This window comes from Taudactylus pleione, unplaced genomic scaffold (genome assembly GCF_031769625.1).
Source record: "Taudactylus pleione unplaced genomic scaffold, aTauple2 ptg000186l, whole genome shotgun sequence".
Classification (NCBI taxonomy): Eukaryota; Metazoa; Chordata; class Amphibia; order Anura; family Myobatrachidae; genus Taudactylus; species Taudactylus pleione.
In genome coordinates this window covers 4,717,816-4,734,522 of record NW_028284588.1, presented here as the reverse complement: position 1 = coordinate 4,734,522, position 16,707 = coordinate 4,717,816, and the positions used below count along the sequence as shown (strand labels likewise).

Below are 16,707 nucleotides of genomic sequence, written 5' to 3'. Positions count from 1 at the left end.
TTATTTTTCTTGAGTAATTACAATTCATATAATAGACTACGGGCCTGATTCAGAGTTGTATACTAATGAAAACGCATTTGCAAATTTTGCCACTTAGCAATTGATCAATAAGGCATCCATAACTTTATTGCAATTAAAATACAATATATAACAGCTTACACTAACTTATACTAAAAATAAAGACATGGACATGGACTGCTTTGGTTAAATGGTCATAACTTGCTTTTATTAAAAGTATGACCCTAAATTTTACGTTAATAATTTTATTTAATTTATTGGGAGGCAAAGAAGGATGCTACAAACAATCAGCTCCAGCCATAGGATCTTATCCAATATTAGAGAGCGACTGATATGCCCCCCCTGTGGCCATTGTGACCAATATTAGGGAGCGACTGAAACGCCCCCCTGTGGTCATTGTAAGCTGAGCTGTGAAGACTCACAACCCCTATAATATTGCATAGTACGAGCGTGTCCACAGAGACAGATGCCCCAAGTCCTCCTGCAGAGGTAGGCCATACTTCGACCATTCAAAGGATATGTGCTCCACAACAATATTCTTACACTTTACGTGGCCGCTGGTTTGTAGCACCTTCTCGCCGAACACGACAATAACAAGTGTAAGTACAAACATAGAGACCAAATACACAGTAAAAAGATAGGGAAGGGAGGGAGGGACAAACACCGTCCAGAAAAGGAAGTTGCTGGGCGTACACCAAGTCCACCAAGTCACTCCCACGAGCTCCCACATGGTCAGCTACCAACCAACCATGATAACTCCCCCAAACTACTCTACCTAGCAACTGCAGACCAAATTCCAACCAATTACAAAAAACTAAGGACTCTTATATAGATTTAAACTTAATCAGTTCTCATCTCATCATATGCTACTGCTAGCAGAATTTGTATTGAAGCGCTCACTGGAATCCTCGCAGCCCGCAACTGCATACACAAACGCAGTATTGGGCGCAGATCCTCAAAACATCGACTCCTCGAGTGAGCCTATGGTCACTCAAAATGGCTGCGGTACCTGAGACGCTGGAGCTTTGTTCCCTGCATGCATGATCACAGATGCTGGCTAGTACACACCCATGAAACGGCCCCGACACGCCTGCATTTTGCCAGAACTGTCTGTAACCGCCTTAAAAACGATGCCTGCAAAACGGTGCCTTCCTGTCAATCAATTGTGAGTGAATCCTTATAGAAAGCTCAATTGTAATTCATTCACTGCGGGGAGACAGAAGTCTCCCACTTATCTCCATGTGAGAGACCCCAGTGTGTGCCTACATAAAGCTGTTCCGGCATCCTGCACCATTACCTGAAAGTAGCATACACTCCCCAGCTGCCTGTGTTTTTCTAACGAGTTACAAGTTGTGCTTGGATTTTAAAACACTGGCTCTTCCAGCTATCAATTCGAGATCATTTGTAGATTCAATGCTGTAGGTGGCTGCAGTTCCTGTTCCTGCTCTTCTACTTCTTCTTCCTGAACCCGTGTTTCCAGCTCTTATCTGGCATCCTGCATTTTAGCCTGTCCTGTTTGAGACCACACTGTTATCCATGTTCTTTGACCATAGTCTACACCTATTAATGATATCTGTCTGTAACTGCATTTGGTGGTGTAATTTGAATCATATTCTGCTGGATTACGTGCTGAGCATCATATTTTTCCCCTGCGTCATATAATGCTGTAGCTCTGTTTCCATAGGCCTCTTGATAGTCTCCCTAACAAGGGCACTTATTGACTGATTATTAGTACTACAGAATTACATTTTCTAGACACATTATTAAGTCTTTGAAAATGTCAAATATCTTCCTCCTGATTGTTTGTTTTCCATAACCTTTTCTCAGATTTGCTCATGTTTGTAAATAAGGCAATTCCTTGTATGACCTTTCAAAGACAGATTTATTTAAAAATATATGTAAACAATTTAATCCTAACACAGGACTACAACAAATACATAAATTATGTATTGAAGACAACTGATTTATTATTATTATTATTATTATTATTATTATTATTATTATTATCATTATATTATTTCCCACACATTTAAATCTGAAGGAATTTAATTTTATTCACTGCATGTAGTTAATATTCAGTATATTATTACTTATTTTTTCAGATTGTTAATTACCAAGGAACAGACCTTAATTACATTATTACATCACTAAAATATTCAATAATACAAGAGTTAATACTTTATTACACATTACATTGTTACATTGAAAGTACAGTATAAAGAGTTTTATAAATCATGTATTTAAGCAATAAAAAAGCATAAATATTATTGCAACAACTCAGTATACAATTTGAAAAACTGCCTTTACTTCTAATTGTGAGGATATTGTAATTTATTTTGTAAATTGTTCTAATAAGCAGATTTATCACAATTTTATATCAAAGATTTTTAAATAGTATTGTCATTACTGTTAAAACTGTATGTCCCCATTATTCAAGACAACTATAAAGTAAATAGAAGTGCAATAGAATGCATTTGTCTAGCTTTATAGTAAATTGGGCCTACTTCTAATCCATACAGCTCACTCAATAGCCTAAAGTGCACCATTGGATTACAGCCTAAAGTGTACCATTGGATTACAGCCTAAAGTGCACCATTGGATTACATTAATGAGAAACAAGCCAATCACTTAACTAGGCCTTAAGTCCCTTAGTGATGTCAGAAGCTTTTAGTGAATTGATAGGCTGCTTACTGATGAACATTAAACTGCAATGTGCATAAGGACGGATAAAGTTTAACATTTAGGAATTTACAGTAGATGTAAATTATCTCTGTACCTCTATAAGGGTCATTTAATTAGATCATTTTAATAAGAAGTAATTTTATGACCTTGGTAGAAATAAAATGTGGCTAGGCATTTGCCCAGTTTCCTCTCAAACATTTTCCACCTTAAAATTAGGTGTGAATACTATACCTTGAGCTTTTTCACACTGATGCATGGATCATTGGAGAAACTTTCAGTGTCGGCTATTTGGATATCGGAGTCTTCCAGTTCACCGGTTAAGTCATTTCTCACCTGCCAGGAAATAAAAAGAAAAGCTAAATGGAAAAAGTGGTTACTGCTAGTTGAGAGCAGATGGCCTGCACAGTATTATCTTGATAAAGTACATAGATACAGTATGATTAATGGTTCCATTTTCTTTTTACAGGACTCTAAAACAATTCATTGAGATCATCACAGGAAGCAGATTATTTAGCATAATAAAATGAAGCTGCTGAGAAAAAATGTTAGATCTCTCTAACACATATGATTGATTTTTACATTTTGCATGATCTACATCCAGCAACCTGTTAAAATTTATGAAAGCAATTTATTAATGGTAATTATGAAATGTATGCACAGTGTCACTAATCGTTAAAAAAATCATAGGTGGCCTTTAATTAATCTTCTGGCACATGGTCATAATAATCAAGCATTTTGTAACAGGAGTCTAAAGAGGTCATACTGAATATGGGGGCAAAGCTGGCTTTATAAGGACATTACCATTTTAATGACTTTTAAAGTACTATTTAAAGTGTAATGAGATCATGCAGCAATCATTATATAATCATGATAGATATGCTGTAAAAATAGTAATAATGGTATTAAGTAATAAGAGTATTTTAGTACCCAAAAAGAAAGATAAAATTGATAAATGTAATACAACAGATGTTTTGCAATAATAATTGACAAATTAACTTTTTAAAAGAAGTAGCTTCAAAAATATATGGTACCAAAAAATAGTCCCATTATGGGATTTACACATTCCATTTGTCTAAAGGAAGCAATAAATAATTTATACACAGTCAGGCCAGTCCACCCTATGACCAGGCAGGCCCAATCGTTTAAGACAGATGAGACAGTGTTAACTCAATATGGTCTAAAGTGACTGCAATCATTAAAAAGTTGATATGTAAATTAAGAGTCCTCCCAAGGTTAATTAGCAAATATGGCAAAGGTTGATCAGAAAAACTTATGAAACATAGATAGCAATAATACTGTTTAGAGTGGACATGGACCTATTACCTACAGATAATAGAGAGAGACATTAATTTTGTGTGCTGAACCACTATGCAGCCTCTTAATTCACAAGGAATCACAAGTGAAATCAGAGACTGTCTGTTTAATATTCACAATGCTTGAAAAGGTGGCTACATTGTGTGCAGGTGACCGTTCAACATAAAAAAACACCATTAGGAGCACTGTATTAAAGTTTAAAAGGCACTTGTCATTAAAAAAGAAATTCCACAGAGGCACTGTGTACTGTGGGCTGCAGCACTGTGTTAAAGCCAGTAAAACTACACTGTGTCATTAAAGTAAGAAACACCAATTGGAGTACTGTAACTGTGTTTAACCTAACTTAAAGAGGCACTGTGTTATTAAAAATATAAAAACCAATAGAGGCACTGTGGACTGTGGGTTGCAGCACTGTGAGGCACTAAAACCACCATTAAGACTGGAGCACTGTGTTAAAGTGAGTAAAGGGACACAGTGTCCTTTTAAAAAAAACTCATTTAGGAGCACTGTTTTTAAATTAATGGGGCACTGTGTCATTAAAAAAAAAAAAAAATGAAGCATGTTGTGTGTTCAGGCACTGTGTTAAAAAATAATGCCATTAGTGTGCCATTACTAGGAGAACTGTGAGGCAATGTGTTGTGTATTCAAGCACTGTGTTAAAAAAAACAAAAAAACAACGTAGTATGTTCAGGCACTGTGTAAAAAAAGGGTTTGGTATGTGAGACTAGCAGTTGGGATGCCAGCTGTCAAAAGACCGACAGAGGCATCCCGGTGCTCAGAATCCCCTCCTAGATCCTAACCCTAACCCTCCCCACCCCGCACCTCCCCAACCCTCCCAGTTAGTGCCTAAACCTAACCCTCCCCCCTCAGTGCCTAACCCTAATGCCCCCTTGCTGGTGCCTAAATCTAACCCACCCCCGTGGTGCCTAAACCTTACCTTCACCCCCCCGTGCGGCTAACAGCTAACTCGGGAGCGCTGTACTTATGATCGGAATGCCGGCTGTCGGGATTCCGGCACCGGTGTTATGGCCGCAGGTCGGGATTCCGGCACCAGGATTACGCCTGCCGGCATCCCGATTGTAGGTAAGCTGACTACATCCCATTAAAAAATAATGTAATTAGGGTGCCATTACTAGGAGCACTATGAGTCAACATGGGTCAGTCAATAGAAGAGCAGGAGCAGCAACCCAGTACTAGTCCAGTGCTGTGGCTGCTGCAAGTCATGATAGTACTTCATAGTACTTTAACATCTACTAAAGATTGTCCAGGGCAAACACAGTTTAAGAAAGGACATCTGAAATCTAAGCAATATTTCACAATGTTAAAAAGAAATCACCTCTAATAATAAAGGGAAAATTTACTGCTGAAAAACATAAAATTTCCAACATTCATAACACCACACACTAGCAAGGAAAGGCACAGGCCATGTCTATTGCAGAAGCTGGGGCCAAATACAGTCAGGCATCTTCTGAAACATCACATGCAACACCTTCTTATTCTAAGTCTACATGTGTCACCTTTAAAACAGACAAATCAGTTCACCAAAAAAAACTAAGGGTGAAGAAAAGTTGGATGTTCACAAACTTCACAAATCCCTGTGAGTGTGTCAACGAGTGCTATGAGTGAGTCTGACATTTCTAAAACTGTTCTCCTAGAGAAGCCTCTTTCCACTGCTTTCACAGCCTCTGCAAATGTGGGAATGAGCAGCACTAAAAGTAAAGATGGTGACTTAGAAATTGAGGATGCTACTGTGGAAGTGCAACAAGATGAATGGGACAGTTCTGCAGCTGACACTAATGAGGATGTTGATGATGAGGATGTTATTTGTGTCAAAGTTAGCAAGCCACCAGTGGCAGGAGTTCCTACCCATGATAAGAAGAATTGTAAAAAAAAGAGACAAAACATATACAGGCACTATGGTTGCTGAAAAATTCACAATTAATTTCTGTATGTATAATCGACCAAATTTGAAAAATGTCCTATCTTTTTCCCCGGTTCTTCTTATGATGTTTTTAGAGGAAAAGTTCCTTATTCAGATGAATAATGTCTCTGTATATCACAGATAAGTCCTTTTATTAATAGAAACCTTCTGTTGAATTTTCAGGTGCTTAAGCAGCCAGGGCAGATAAAGGATGACTTGGGAGTTGAGGCATGCCTCCAATTTCACTCTGGGGACATCGCGGTGGCTGAAGGAGACAGACAACAGGAAGCGGAAACTTCCTTGGGAGGAGGCATAGCGGAGGCGGAGTCCTGGAGCCCAATTTGAAAGCAGAGGTGAGGCTAATGTGGGACAACTGGAGGCAGTGGCTGGCTCTCTATAGTGCTGTGTAGTTGTTGTTTTCCCCCCTGCACTGTGTCTGCCAAACGTGACAGAGCACAATCTCAGACCACACACTGTATCAGACCAACAGCCTTGCAACTCCACATTGACTTGCCAAATTAAACTAAACACAGCCAACATAAATTGTTCCCAGTAGTACACAACCAGTCAGTCTACACAATCCCACCTGGCTGCTGAATCATTGAGTGCTATGGCTGCTGCTGCTGTTGGGGAATCCTCCTCCCAGAAGGGGATCAAGAAGACAAGTTGTTACAAACAAAAATTACTTTGAAACAATCATTTGCAAGAGGAAGCAAGTAGGAAAGCTGCCATCCACTTGCACAGCGGATCACTGAAGCCATGACGGCTGTGCTAGCATTAGATCTGCATCCAATATTTGCCATCAATGCATCTGGTTTTAGACAGTTAATTAAAGTCCTGTGTCCCCGCTACCAAATTCCATCTTGAAAGAACAGCAAGTCCTCATCTGTACTGGGACATTTAAAAAAAACTAATTATTGGCATACAAAATGCAACTGTACCCACTATCCACTTAACTTAACTTGTGGACAACCGGTACTGGTCAAACTAAAGATTACATGACTGTGACAGTCCACTGGGTGAGTGTATAGCCTTCACCAGCAGCAGCTGTATCTAATTTTGTAATAGCTTGATGTGTTGCATATATTAATTTACAAAGCATACCAGAAGACAAAAAATATAGTATTTAAATTGTTGTGGGAGTGTGGCTATCATTTATCATTAAGCTCTTTGTTGTTGAGGAGAAAGTATAATCACTAGTCTCGCTAATGTGCAGATTCTCTTGCAACACTGTGTAAGACTAGAGTGCAAGTTTGGCTAAGCTCTGAAATTATGTTTTTAAAAGGATGTGATTTCTTGAAGAATGGTACAGATGTCCTTTTAGTCTGATAACCATTCTCCTCTGCCAGTTGACTGGCTGAAGTCTCAATCAATCAATACTTTGTCTGGCTTCCACTAAACAATACTCCACCTCAATTTACCTGTGCTGACCTTGGGCCTCTGATCTAGTTCTTTATCAATAAAACATTCTATAGCATTGTATAGTTTCTCATTAACTGCCAATCTGTCTGCCACTGCAGAGCTAAACTGGAGTACGGCCTGCAGCATCACAGTACTTATATGGATGGATACACTGGGGTATGGCCTGCAGCATCACAGTGCTTAAACGGATATACTGGGGGGTACAGCCTGCAGCATCACAGTACTTACATGGATGGATATACTGGGGTACAGCCTGCATCATCAGTGCTTATATGAACACACTAGGTTATGGAAGCATACACTGGGGTGCAGAGTGCAGCATCACAGTGCTTATATGGATACACTGGGGTAAGGAAGCATACACTGGGATACAGCCTGCAGCATCACAGTGCTTATATGGATTTACTAGGGAATGGAAGCATACACTGGGGTACAGCCTGCAGTGTCACAGTGTATATATAAATACACTGGGGTACAGAAGGATACAATTGGGTACAGCCTGCAGCATTACTGTGCTTGTGTGGATACACTGGAGTATGGAAGCATACACTGGCATACGGCCTGCAGCATCACAGTGCTTATATGGATATACTGGGGTATGGAAGCATACACTGGGGTATGGCCTGCAGCGTCACAGAGCTTATATGGATACACTGGGGTGCGGACAGTGGCGGATCCAGAGGGGGCAATTGGGGTGATCACCACCCCTAACACTGCTGCTTCCAGTGTGACTGTGTCTGGATGCACATACAGTTCTTCTCACAGACCCTCTCTCATTTGTCCTGTCAGCTGTGTACCACAGTGCCAAGCTCAGCTCCCTGCTGCAGCATCTCACATGTCCCTCCTCCTCCCCACTTACCCTATTGGCTGGCGGCCAGGCACAGGGGGAGGCAGCGTCCTCAGGTTACCCAGAGACTGTTCTGACTATGAAGAGGAAGGAACACGTGATGCTGTAGGAAGGACACTGGAGACAGTGATGGGCAGGCAGGGTGCGGACTACACCAGGCATACGGCAGCGGGGGCCCTCGGGCTCTGAACACATATTACCCGATCACCCAGACTGTGCCCGGGCCTCTAACACCCATCTCACCAGTCACCCAAACAGGGCACTGACATCCATCTCCCACACCAAGGCTGGTGCAATATTATCACACCCAGGTGTCAGGTGGTGGGTTCACTTCACCCTGTGGATGAGGAGTGCTGGCTGCTGGGGCATCTGGCTGCTGCTGGGGCTGAGGGGTAAGTGGCACATTAAATACATGGAGTAATGACTTCTGGGGTGGGGGCTCCTGTACTGGGCTCACAGCTATAGGGGCTCCACACTCCCTGATATCTCATATCAGGAACTTATAGATACACTCAAATGCCATTCCCACCCCTGGGGAGTGAGCCTATCGCTGTAGCTAATGGGGGTTGCTGTCTTATTCTCCCAAGCTCATCCTTGCTCATGCTGATTACATTGGGGGGGAGGGGGGGACTGGAGAGGGGAGGGGTCAGGACTAAACGATAAGCCGTCCCCCCTAAAAGAAATCTAGATCCGCCACTGGATATGGAAACATACACTGCGGAATGGCCTGCAGCATCACAGTGCTTAAATGGATACACTGGAGGGTACGGACTGCAGCGTCACAGTGCTTATATGGATACACAGGGGTACAGCACAAAAAAAATCTACTTTTTTACTTATTACTTTTTAAATTTTGTAAAACTTTTCTTGATTTTTTTTTAACCACTTAACTGACGATTTTTTTTTCTAAAAACCAATCCAAAATTGTCGGGTTGTTTTATGAGTGAATTAGGTGAGGAACATCCATTTTAACTTATCCAAAATGGTTTCATAAAAAAAAATTTTTTGTTAAAATTTGTTAAAAAATTGTTTTTTTCAAACATCGGAAAATCGGAACCACCATCGGAACACAGGAAACATTGGAAACATAGTGACCATCGTGATGTTCAATTTGAGACCGGATACAGGTACCAGGTATGTCAGGGGCGTGAGGGGGGGAGATTAATTTACTTTTTACCAGTGGCTGCTAATCTTTGCAGCCGCTGGTGGGGGGTCCTGCTTTGCTGACAGATCAGCAGTGATCGGTAGCACAACAGACACAAAGGGTGAGGGTACTGGCAAGCAGAAGGACCAGAAGGTCCTTCTGAGAGCAGCAGCTGAGGGAAGATTCTCTTCCTGCAGCCGCCCTCATGTTTATCTGACTGGTTGGAATTTTACCTCCAGAGCAGATAAAGAACTGTCTGGTGTGGCCAGAATATTACGACCATGCCAGGCAAGTGGTTAAAGTCCATGGACGGACAGAACAGCCCATGGATGGACAGAGCACTCTTGGATGTACAGAATACCCCTGAATGTACAGCACACCCCTGGATGGACAGCACAGCACACCCCTGGATGGACAGCACACCCCTGGATGGACAGCACAATCTTGGATGGACAGCACAGCACACTCCTGGATGGACAGCACACTGAATGGACAGCACACTGAATGGACAGCACACCCCTGGATGGATAGCAAATCCCTGGATGGACAGCACACCCCTTGATGGACAAGCAAACTGGATGGACAGCACACCCCTGGATGGACAGCACAGCACACCCCTGGATGGACAGCACTGCACACCCCTGGATGGACAAGAACACTGGATGGACAGCACACCCCTGGATGGACAGCATATCCCTGGATGGATAGGACAGCAAACCCCTGAATGGACAGCACACCCCTGGATGGACAGCACACCCCTGGATGGACAGCGTGTCCCTGGATGGACAGGACAGCACACCCCTGAATCGACAGCATACCCCTGGATGGACAGCACACCCCTGAATGGATAGCACAGCATGCACAGCTCAGACAGCACAGCTCTCCCTACATGGAGACTCAACAGCAAATGGCACCAAGCACTGCAGGGAGGGACTTATACTGTATGCCATCCAAAATCCGCGAGAATCCGATGCGGGATTGATGACGTTTTGCCTTATTTTGGATTCCGAGTCAGGTGGGGAAAACCCGAGCCTGACTTGGATCCTGCTCGGAACCCCTATGTTATGGTGGGTCTGGTTCTCAGAGAACCGGACCCGCTCATCCCTAGGTACTACAGCAGCATTCACTTTAAACTATCTTTGTTAATCCACTACTTTACTAGTTGACACCCTACTCCCACCTATACGACTCTCTAGCACACCATCACTGTCAGACTGTATCATGCTCTGGAGCTGTGTGCACGCAAGTACAGGTGATACATATTCAGTTACATCTCCACTAGGTACTAGGGAGGTACTAGGGTTATAGGGAGGCTTCAGACATAATCAAAGTTCAGAAATGACATGTGACAGAATTGAGGGCTATGAAGAGTTGTGAATGTGAATACATAAAATGATGCCTATATTCAGATGTATCTTTTTCATCACTTTTAGGGCTGGGAAATAAGTGGTACAGTACAAGTGTGCACTGATAATGATGACAGGGCTGTAGCTAGGGTAGTGCGGCCATCGCACAGGGCACCACAGGTCAGGGGGCGCTGTTTGGGACTGTCAAATTTCGTTTATTATCATTCTTGCTTGTAGCTTCCTCTCCTGGCCTCTCCTATATCTTCCCCATGAAGCCATGGCCCTTTTTTGGGTGCATTGTTGAGCACCTGAAAGATATAAGCTTCTTGATATGTGAATATGTGGTCTCTGTTGTGATCTGCATGAGCCACATTTGCATCAACATGCCATTATTGTACTAGGCTTACCTCCTACCTCCCCCACTTTGCCTCCCTAAGCATAAGGAGGTATAAACACAAAAAGCATCTGAATCTATGTGGTTTATATATGGTCTTAAAGATAGACCAAGGCAAAATATCATGCCATGCAGAAATATACTGTATATTTTTGTTGATGCTCTGGGCATGTAAAGAGTATTTAAATATAATATGCAGTGCAAGCTTAGCCTACCATTTACTGTACTTCTGTATTTTACTAGCCACACTATTGTGTATATATACAGTATATATATATATATATATATATATATATATATATATGTGTGTATATATGTATATATATATATATATATATACTTTCCCTTACATTCTGCAACTCCTTATTATAATTACTAATGTTGCTCATGATTAGTGGAAAGACAGTGAGCTGAATTAAAAAGTTAGCAATTCACATTGATGGCTTAAAGTGATTACATTTGAAGAGGATTGCCTGATAATCAGTTTGTTGGCAGTGTGATGGACTGATATGCATCTGTCAGGCTCTGCAACCTTACTGTGTTTCTTCAGTGTTTAACCTATTTAAAAGGTTAGCACATAGGAGAGTGGACATGAAAGATGAATAATGACTCTCGACCAGACATAGAAATAGTAAATAATACATCAAGTAAATCTTGTCGCTATAGTAGCTCTATGAAATAACCCCGTAGTTTTGGAGCAATTATTGAATAAACATGGAAAGGCAAGTGACAACTTATCCTTTGGTTGCTTTATTTCTACAGTATTTATAGCTTTGTACTGAAAAAAAATAAACACTGAGGGCCAAATGTAATAGGGTGAAAGTTTAGAAAATGTGAGAATTTAGCAGTAAAACTCTCACACTAATACATTGATCAAAACAGGAAACACCTGGATGAGAGTTTAAATCTTGGGAGTTTTTTGAGTCTGAAAAACATGTTCTGTGACTTCATTATACTGGCGTTTTCTCTCACATTTTCTAAACTCTCACCCTATTACATTTGGCCCTAAGGGGTCTATTTAGTGAACTAAAGAAAGGCTTTTTTAAAAACATTTTAGCTGCCTAAAATATCAGCTCTGCATATTAAGTCTAGTGAAAAGTGGGGAGAAATCACAGATTTCTTTTCTCCTGTGAGAATTCTGCAGCCCACATAGGTAGTAATAGGGGCTTCATATGAAAGATATTTATAAAGATGAGAGAAGCTTTGCAATTCAATTGACACATTCTCTCATGCACAGTTGTGCCTCTTCACTCACAAGTGGAGGTGTATTTGGTTTGCATACAACTCCGCATCGCACATAGTTGTGGATGGGTTCCTGCTCGGGTTCCTACTACTGTATATTTGGTAGTAACCCATCCATGTAACATAGTTCTAAGTATGGGGTCAATTTAACAACAAGTTTTATCATAAGTAACGAGTTTTAAAACTTGTTGCATATGATAATGGTGCTCTGGCCAATCAGCTTCTAGCTGTCATCAGTTTGAAAAATGACAACTGGGAGCTAATTGGCTTGAGCACCATTTATCATACCCAGCAAATTTTAAAACTTGTTGCGTATGATAACTTTTGTTGATAAATGAGTCCCTATATGTATTTATTTCAAGTTTTAAACGTGTAAGTGGATCAGCTTTTTAATATAGAAGATCCAAATCAAACAAATATCTATATTATTGTTTTTGTTTGGTTTGTTTTTCCAAATGTTCAAGTGTGATAAATGATCTACGCAGAAAGGTGAGAATATTGGAAATCACAATAGTGCTGAAACACTTAATTTATTATATATTATTGAAATTTTCACACTTAAATGTTCCATTACACATGCAGAAACACTAGTTTCCCACATATTTTATGTATCGGGCCATTCATTTTTAGTGTATCGGGCCATTCATTTTTAGGGGTTTCCAGATGGCTCTGGTTCTCGGAGCCCTGCTCCTTCCTATGGGAAAGAGGTCTGAAGTTACAAAGAAGGATCCCTCTGCCGCCTCTTCACTGCCTCCCCAGTGGCTTTGCACATGCATGATCTCAGGTCACACATGCGCAGAAGCTGGCCATGCGGGAGGTCAGTAATGCTTCCACTGAAGTAGCAGTACTGTCACAAGTCACGGAAAGATAGTGGTCGCTAGCCCGTACTTTAGGATTAGCGAGACTGAGATCTGAGGCGCGGAGTCTAACGTGCCAGCGGTATGCACCAGGGACCCCCACAAAGAGATTTAAACTTAGCTGCGTCCAACATGCAGGTATGGTTTGGGAGCCTATATTCTGGTAAAAGGGAAGTATCCCGGAGCCTCCTTATATACTGGGACTTCAATCCTGCCATCCACAATGACATCATCTTTGATTGCGCCTACTTTTCAGCGGCACACGCTGCCCTATGGTGTCTGTTCGTGGGGATGCACTGCAACCATAGACAGAGGGGAAGCTGGGGGCTTCAGCCCGCTGCCCAGATACTGGCCAGCGCTGCTGGGCCCAGTAAGTGAACGCCGGCATCCGACACGTCGTGACAAGTACTACTAATCGTGGGGACATATGCTGTTCAGAGTAGCTGTCCCCACACTGGAGCAATGCTGAACTGCTCTGATGATAAGTATCCCCTCATGATGAATAGGCCCATAAGGGGTATATTCACTGAAGGTCAATATTAAACGTTACCTAACATTGCTGGTATATTTACTAAAGGTTGATTTTAATCAAATTAAAATTTATCTAAATTGATCAACATTGATGTTGTGTCTCTGGAGCTAAATCACACATTTAAAAAACAAATAAAAATTGTCTATTAGTAAATGTGTACTAAGAAAGGCAAGATTCATGCACCTCTTTCCACTCTATTCCATGGAAGAAAGTGTTGTAGACTGCAAATCTCTCTTCTCAGATGGGTTGCTGGCACTTCATGTGCTGTGTGGAGGAAGTCATCTAATGCACATGAGTTACTGTGCAAACAATAGGCCAGCTCAGTTTTTCCGTACAGTGGAGATGCTTTGCAAACCAGCATGCCTGCAGCTTGATGAAACCCTCTCCCAGTCAAGATGCAATGAGTTTGCAAAATTCTATGCAGATAAAGTATCCTCCATCCGGGCTGGAATCCCCACAGTGCCATCAAAGGATTGCCAAACTACCAAGCCTGCCAAGGTAAGCCACCTGTCTCCTGGGAACAGCTTTGACATAATGGATGTAAAAGACATTGCCAAAATTACCAGAATGTTGCGACCCACCACCTGTGATCTGGACCCTGCCTCAACCAAGTTTCTCATAGGGTGCATGGACATGATTGGCCCTGTAATTGCAAAAATAGCTCAATGCTCTTTGCAAACAGGCATTTTTAGAGAACCACTAAAGGAAGCAATTGTTAGACCACTTCTTAAAATACCTAATTTAGACCCTGACTACATGATCAACTATAGACCAGTATCAAACCTTCCTTTTCTAGGAAAGGTCATTGAGAAAGTGGTGGCAATGCAACTGGAAACCCGCCTGTCTATCCATGATATTTATGATCCATTCCAGTCAGGATTCAGGAGAAGACATAGCTCTGAAACAGCTCTAGTATGTGTGCTCAATGACCTTCTGATGGCAAGAGACAGAGGTGATTGTTCAATCTTAATACTTCTGGATCTCTCAGCAGCTTTTGATACTGTGGACCATGGCATTCTAATTGAGCACCTGAAAAATTTCTGTGGACTGGATGGCACAGTCCTTAGCTGGTTCAAATCATTTCTGACCGGCAGGTCACAAAGAGTTTCTTCTGGAGTAAACTCTTCATCACCAGTGCCACTTCCATGCGGTGTCCCACAGGGTTCTATACTATCCCCCATGCTTTTTGCAGTATACATGCTACCATTGGGTGAAATAATCAGACGTCATGGCCTGGTATACCACTGCTATGCAGATTATACACAACTGTACCTGTCCTTTGCTCCAGGTACAAAGGACCCCATAACAACCCTAAATGACTGCCTAGCTGAGCTTCAGGAGTGGATGAGTGCCAGTTGGCTGTGACTGAACCTTGATAAAACAGAGGTCCTTATGATAGGTCACAAGTCAGGGCTACAGCATAGCCAACCAACAGGACTTACACTTGGGGGATCAGAATTACAAAACACTGAACATGTGCAGAATCTTGATGTTGTCCTGGATAGTGGCTTGACACTTAAACATCAGGTATCAGCCACAATCAAATCCTCATTCTTTCATCTGAGGAACATTGCCAGAATCAAGCACTTAATTCCCTCAGAAGATCTGCCTAAAGTCACACATGCATTTATATCATCACGCATAGACTACAGCAACGCCCTCTACCTTGGACTCCCAGCAAAAGAATTGCACCGCTTGCAGATGGTACAAAACGCAGCTGCCAGGTTATGAACAACCAGCCCCGTTTCAGCCACATAACACCCACTCTCTACTCCCTTCACTGGCTGCCTGTCAGATGGCGAATTTATTTTCAAGATTGGCTTACTAACTTACAAAGCCCCACATGACCATGGCCCAAGGTACCCAAAGTAGCTTCTTATTCCTTACCATCCCACTCGATTACTGCGATCCGTTGACGAAGGACTATTAACAGTACCTAGAATCTCCCAGAATTAATCTGGGGGTCGAGCTTTCAGTTTTGAGGCTCCAACCTTATGGAACTCACTTCCCCGCACAGTTCGAGAGGCCTCCACTCTAGAATCCTTCAAAAATAGACTCAAGACTTACCTCTTCACCCAAGAATTTCACTAATTTCCCTTGTTTAAGCTTAATTTGTATTTTGTACTGTAAAGGCAAATGTAAAGCACTTTGAGTCCTTTAGGAGAAAAGCGCTATATAAATAAAATTATTATTATTATTATTATTATTATTACTGTGGTGTCAGTTGCTTCAAAGTATAAGATCAAATTCAATGTTATTCTCTTCTTTATAACACAATAAGGGGAATATTTATAAAAATATTTGTGGGATATATCCTGAAAATGAGGGATACCCTGAATGATTGTATGGGGATCACAGCAGATATTGGAGATAGAATGATGTAACTATCAAACCCTGGCTAACCCTGGGTTAGCCATTTTAGCCTCTGGCTCAAAAGATACTGTGAGAGGAACCTGTAGATACACAGTTACACAATGGCCCTCATTCAGAGCCGCACGTTAACAACAGTACGCTCGTTGCGTTCCGATGTTGACTAACCGCGCATGCGTCGGTGTTACACTGCGCATGTGCGTACGGCAGATTGCGAGCTTTTTTTCTCTCGTTCCTAAAATAGCGTACAGGAAGTGACATGTCAAATGTGATTGACAGAACAGGGCGTTTTTGGGTGTTGACGGGGGTGGAGATGAAAAAACGCAGGCGTGGCGAGGCGTTTTTGGGGCGTACATACATTAGCAGATGCGAACGTCAAATGTGTTCGGACCGTCTCATATGTCACTGAAACATCCGCTTTCCCTTCAAAATGCTCGCACAGCTTAGGGTCAGGATTACTCGACCACATTGGCGATGGCCTTCTCCTCCGTCCCGGGACTCCACGATGGTGCAGCGATTAATCGCGGCTGGTCAGTAAAGTAATTAGTGTTGGATTGAAATCCGGCTTGGTATGTGTTTGGAAAGCAGTTTATTGGGATAGCACAAAAGCGTACGCAG

At 41.9% G+C, this 16,707-nt stretch overlaps 1 protein-coding gene across 2 annotated transcripts in view; it reads right to left on the bottom strand.

Annotated features, from left to right (window-relative positions):
• GABBR2 (gamma-aminobutyric acid type B receptor subunit 2) overlaps nt 1-16,707 on the bottom strand; it is a 777,957-nt gene that overhangs the window by 384,941 nt on the left and 376,309 nt on the right. For both annotated transcript variants that reach the window (XM_088476284.1, XM_088476286.1), the window contains exon 4: nt 2,932-3,033. In XM_088476284.1, coding sequence (XP_088332410.1) covers nt 2,932-3,033 — 102 coding nt within the window. The remainder of the gene's footprint in view (nt 1-2,931; nt 3,034-16,707) is intronic.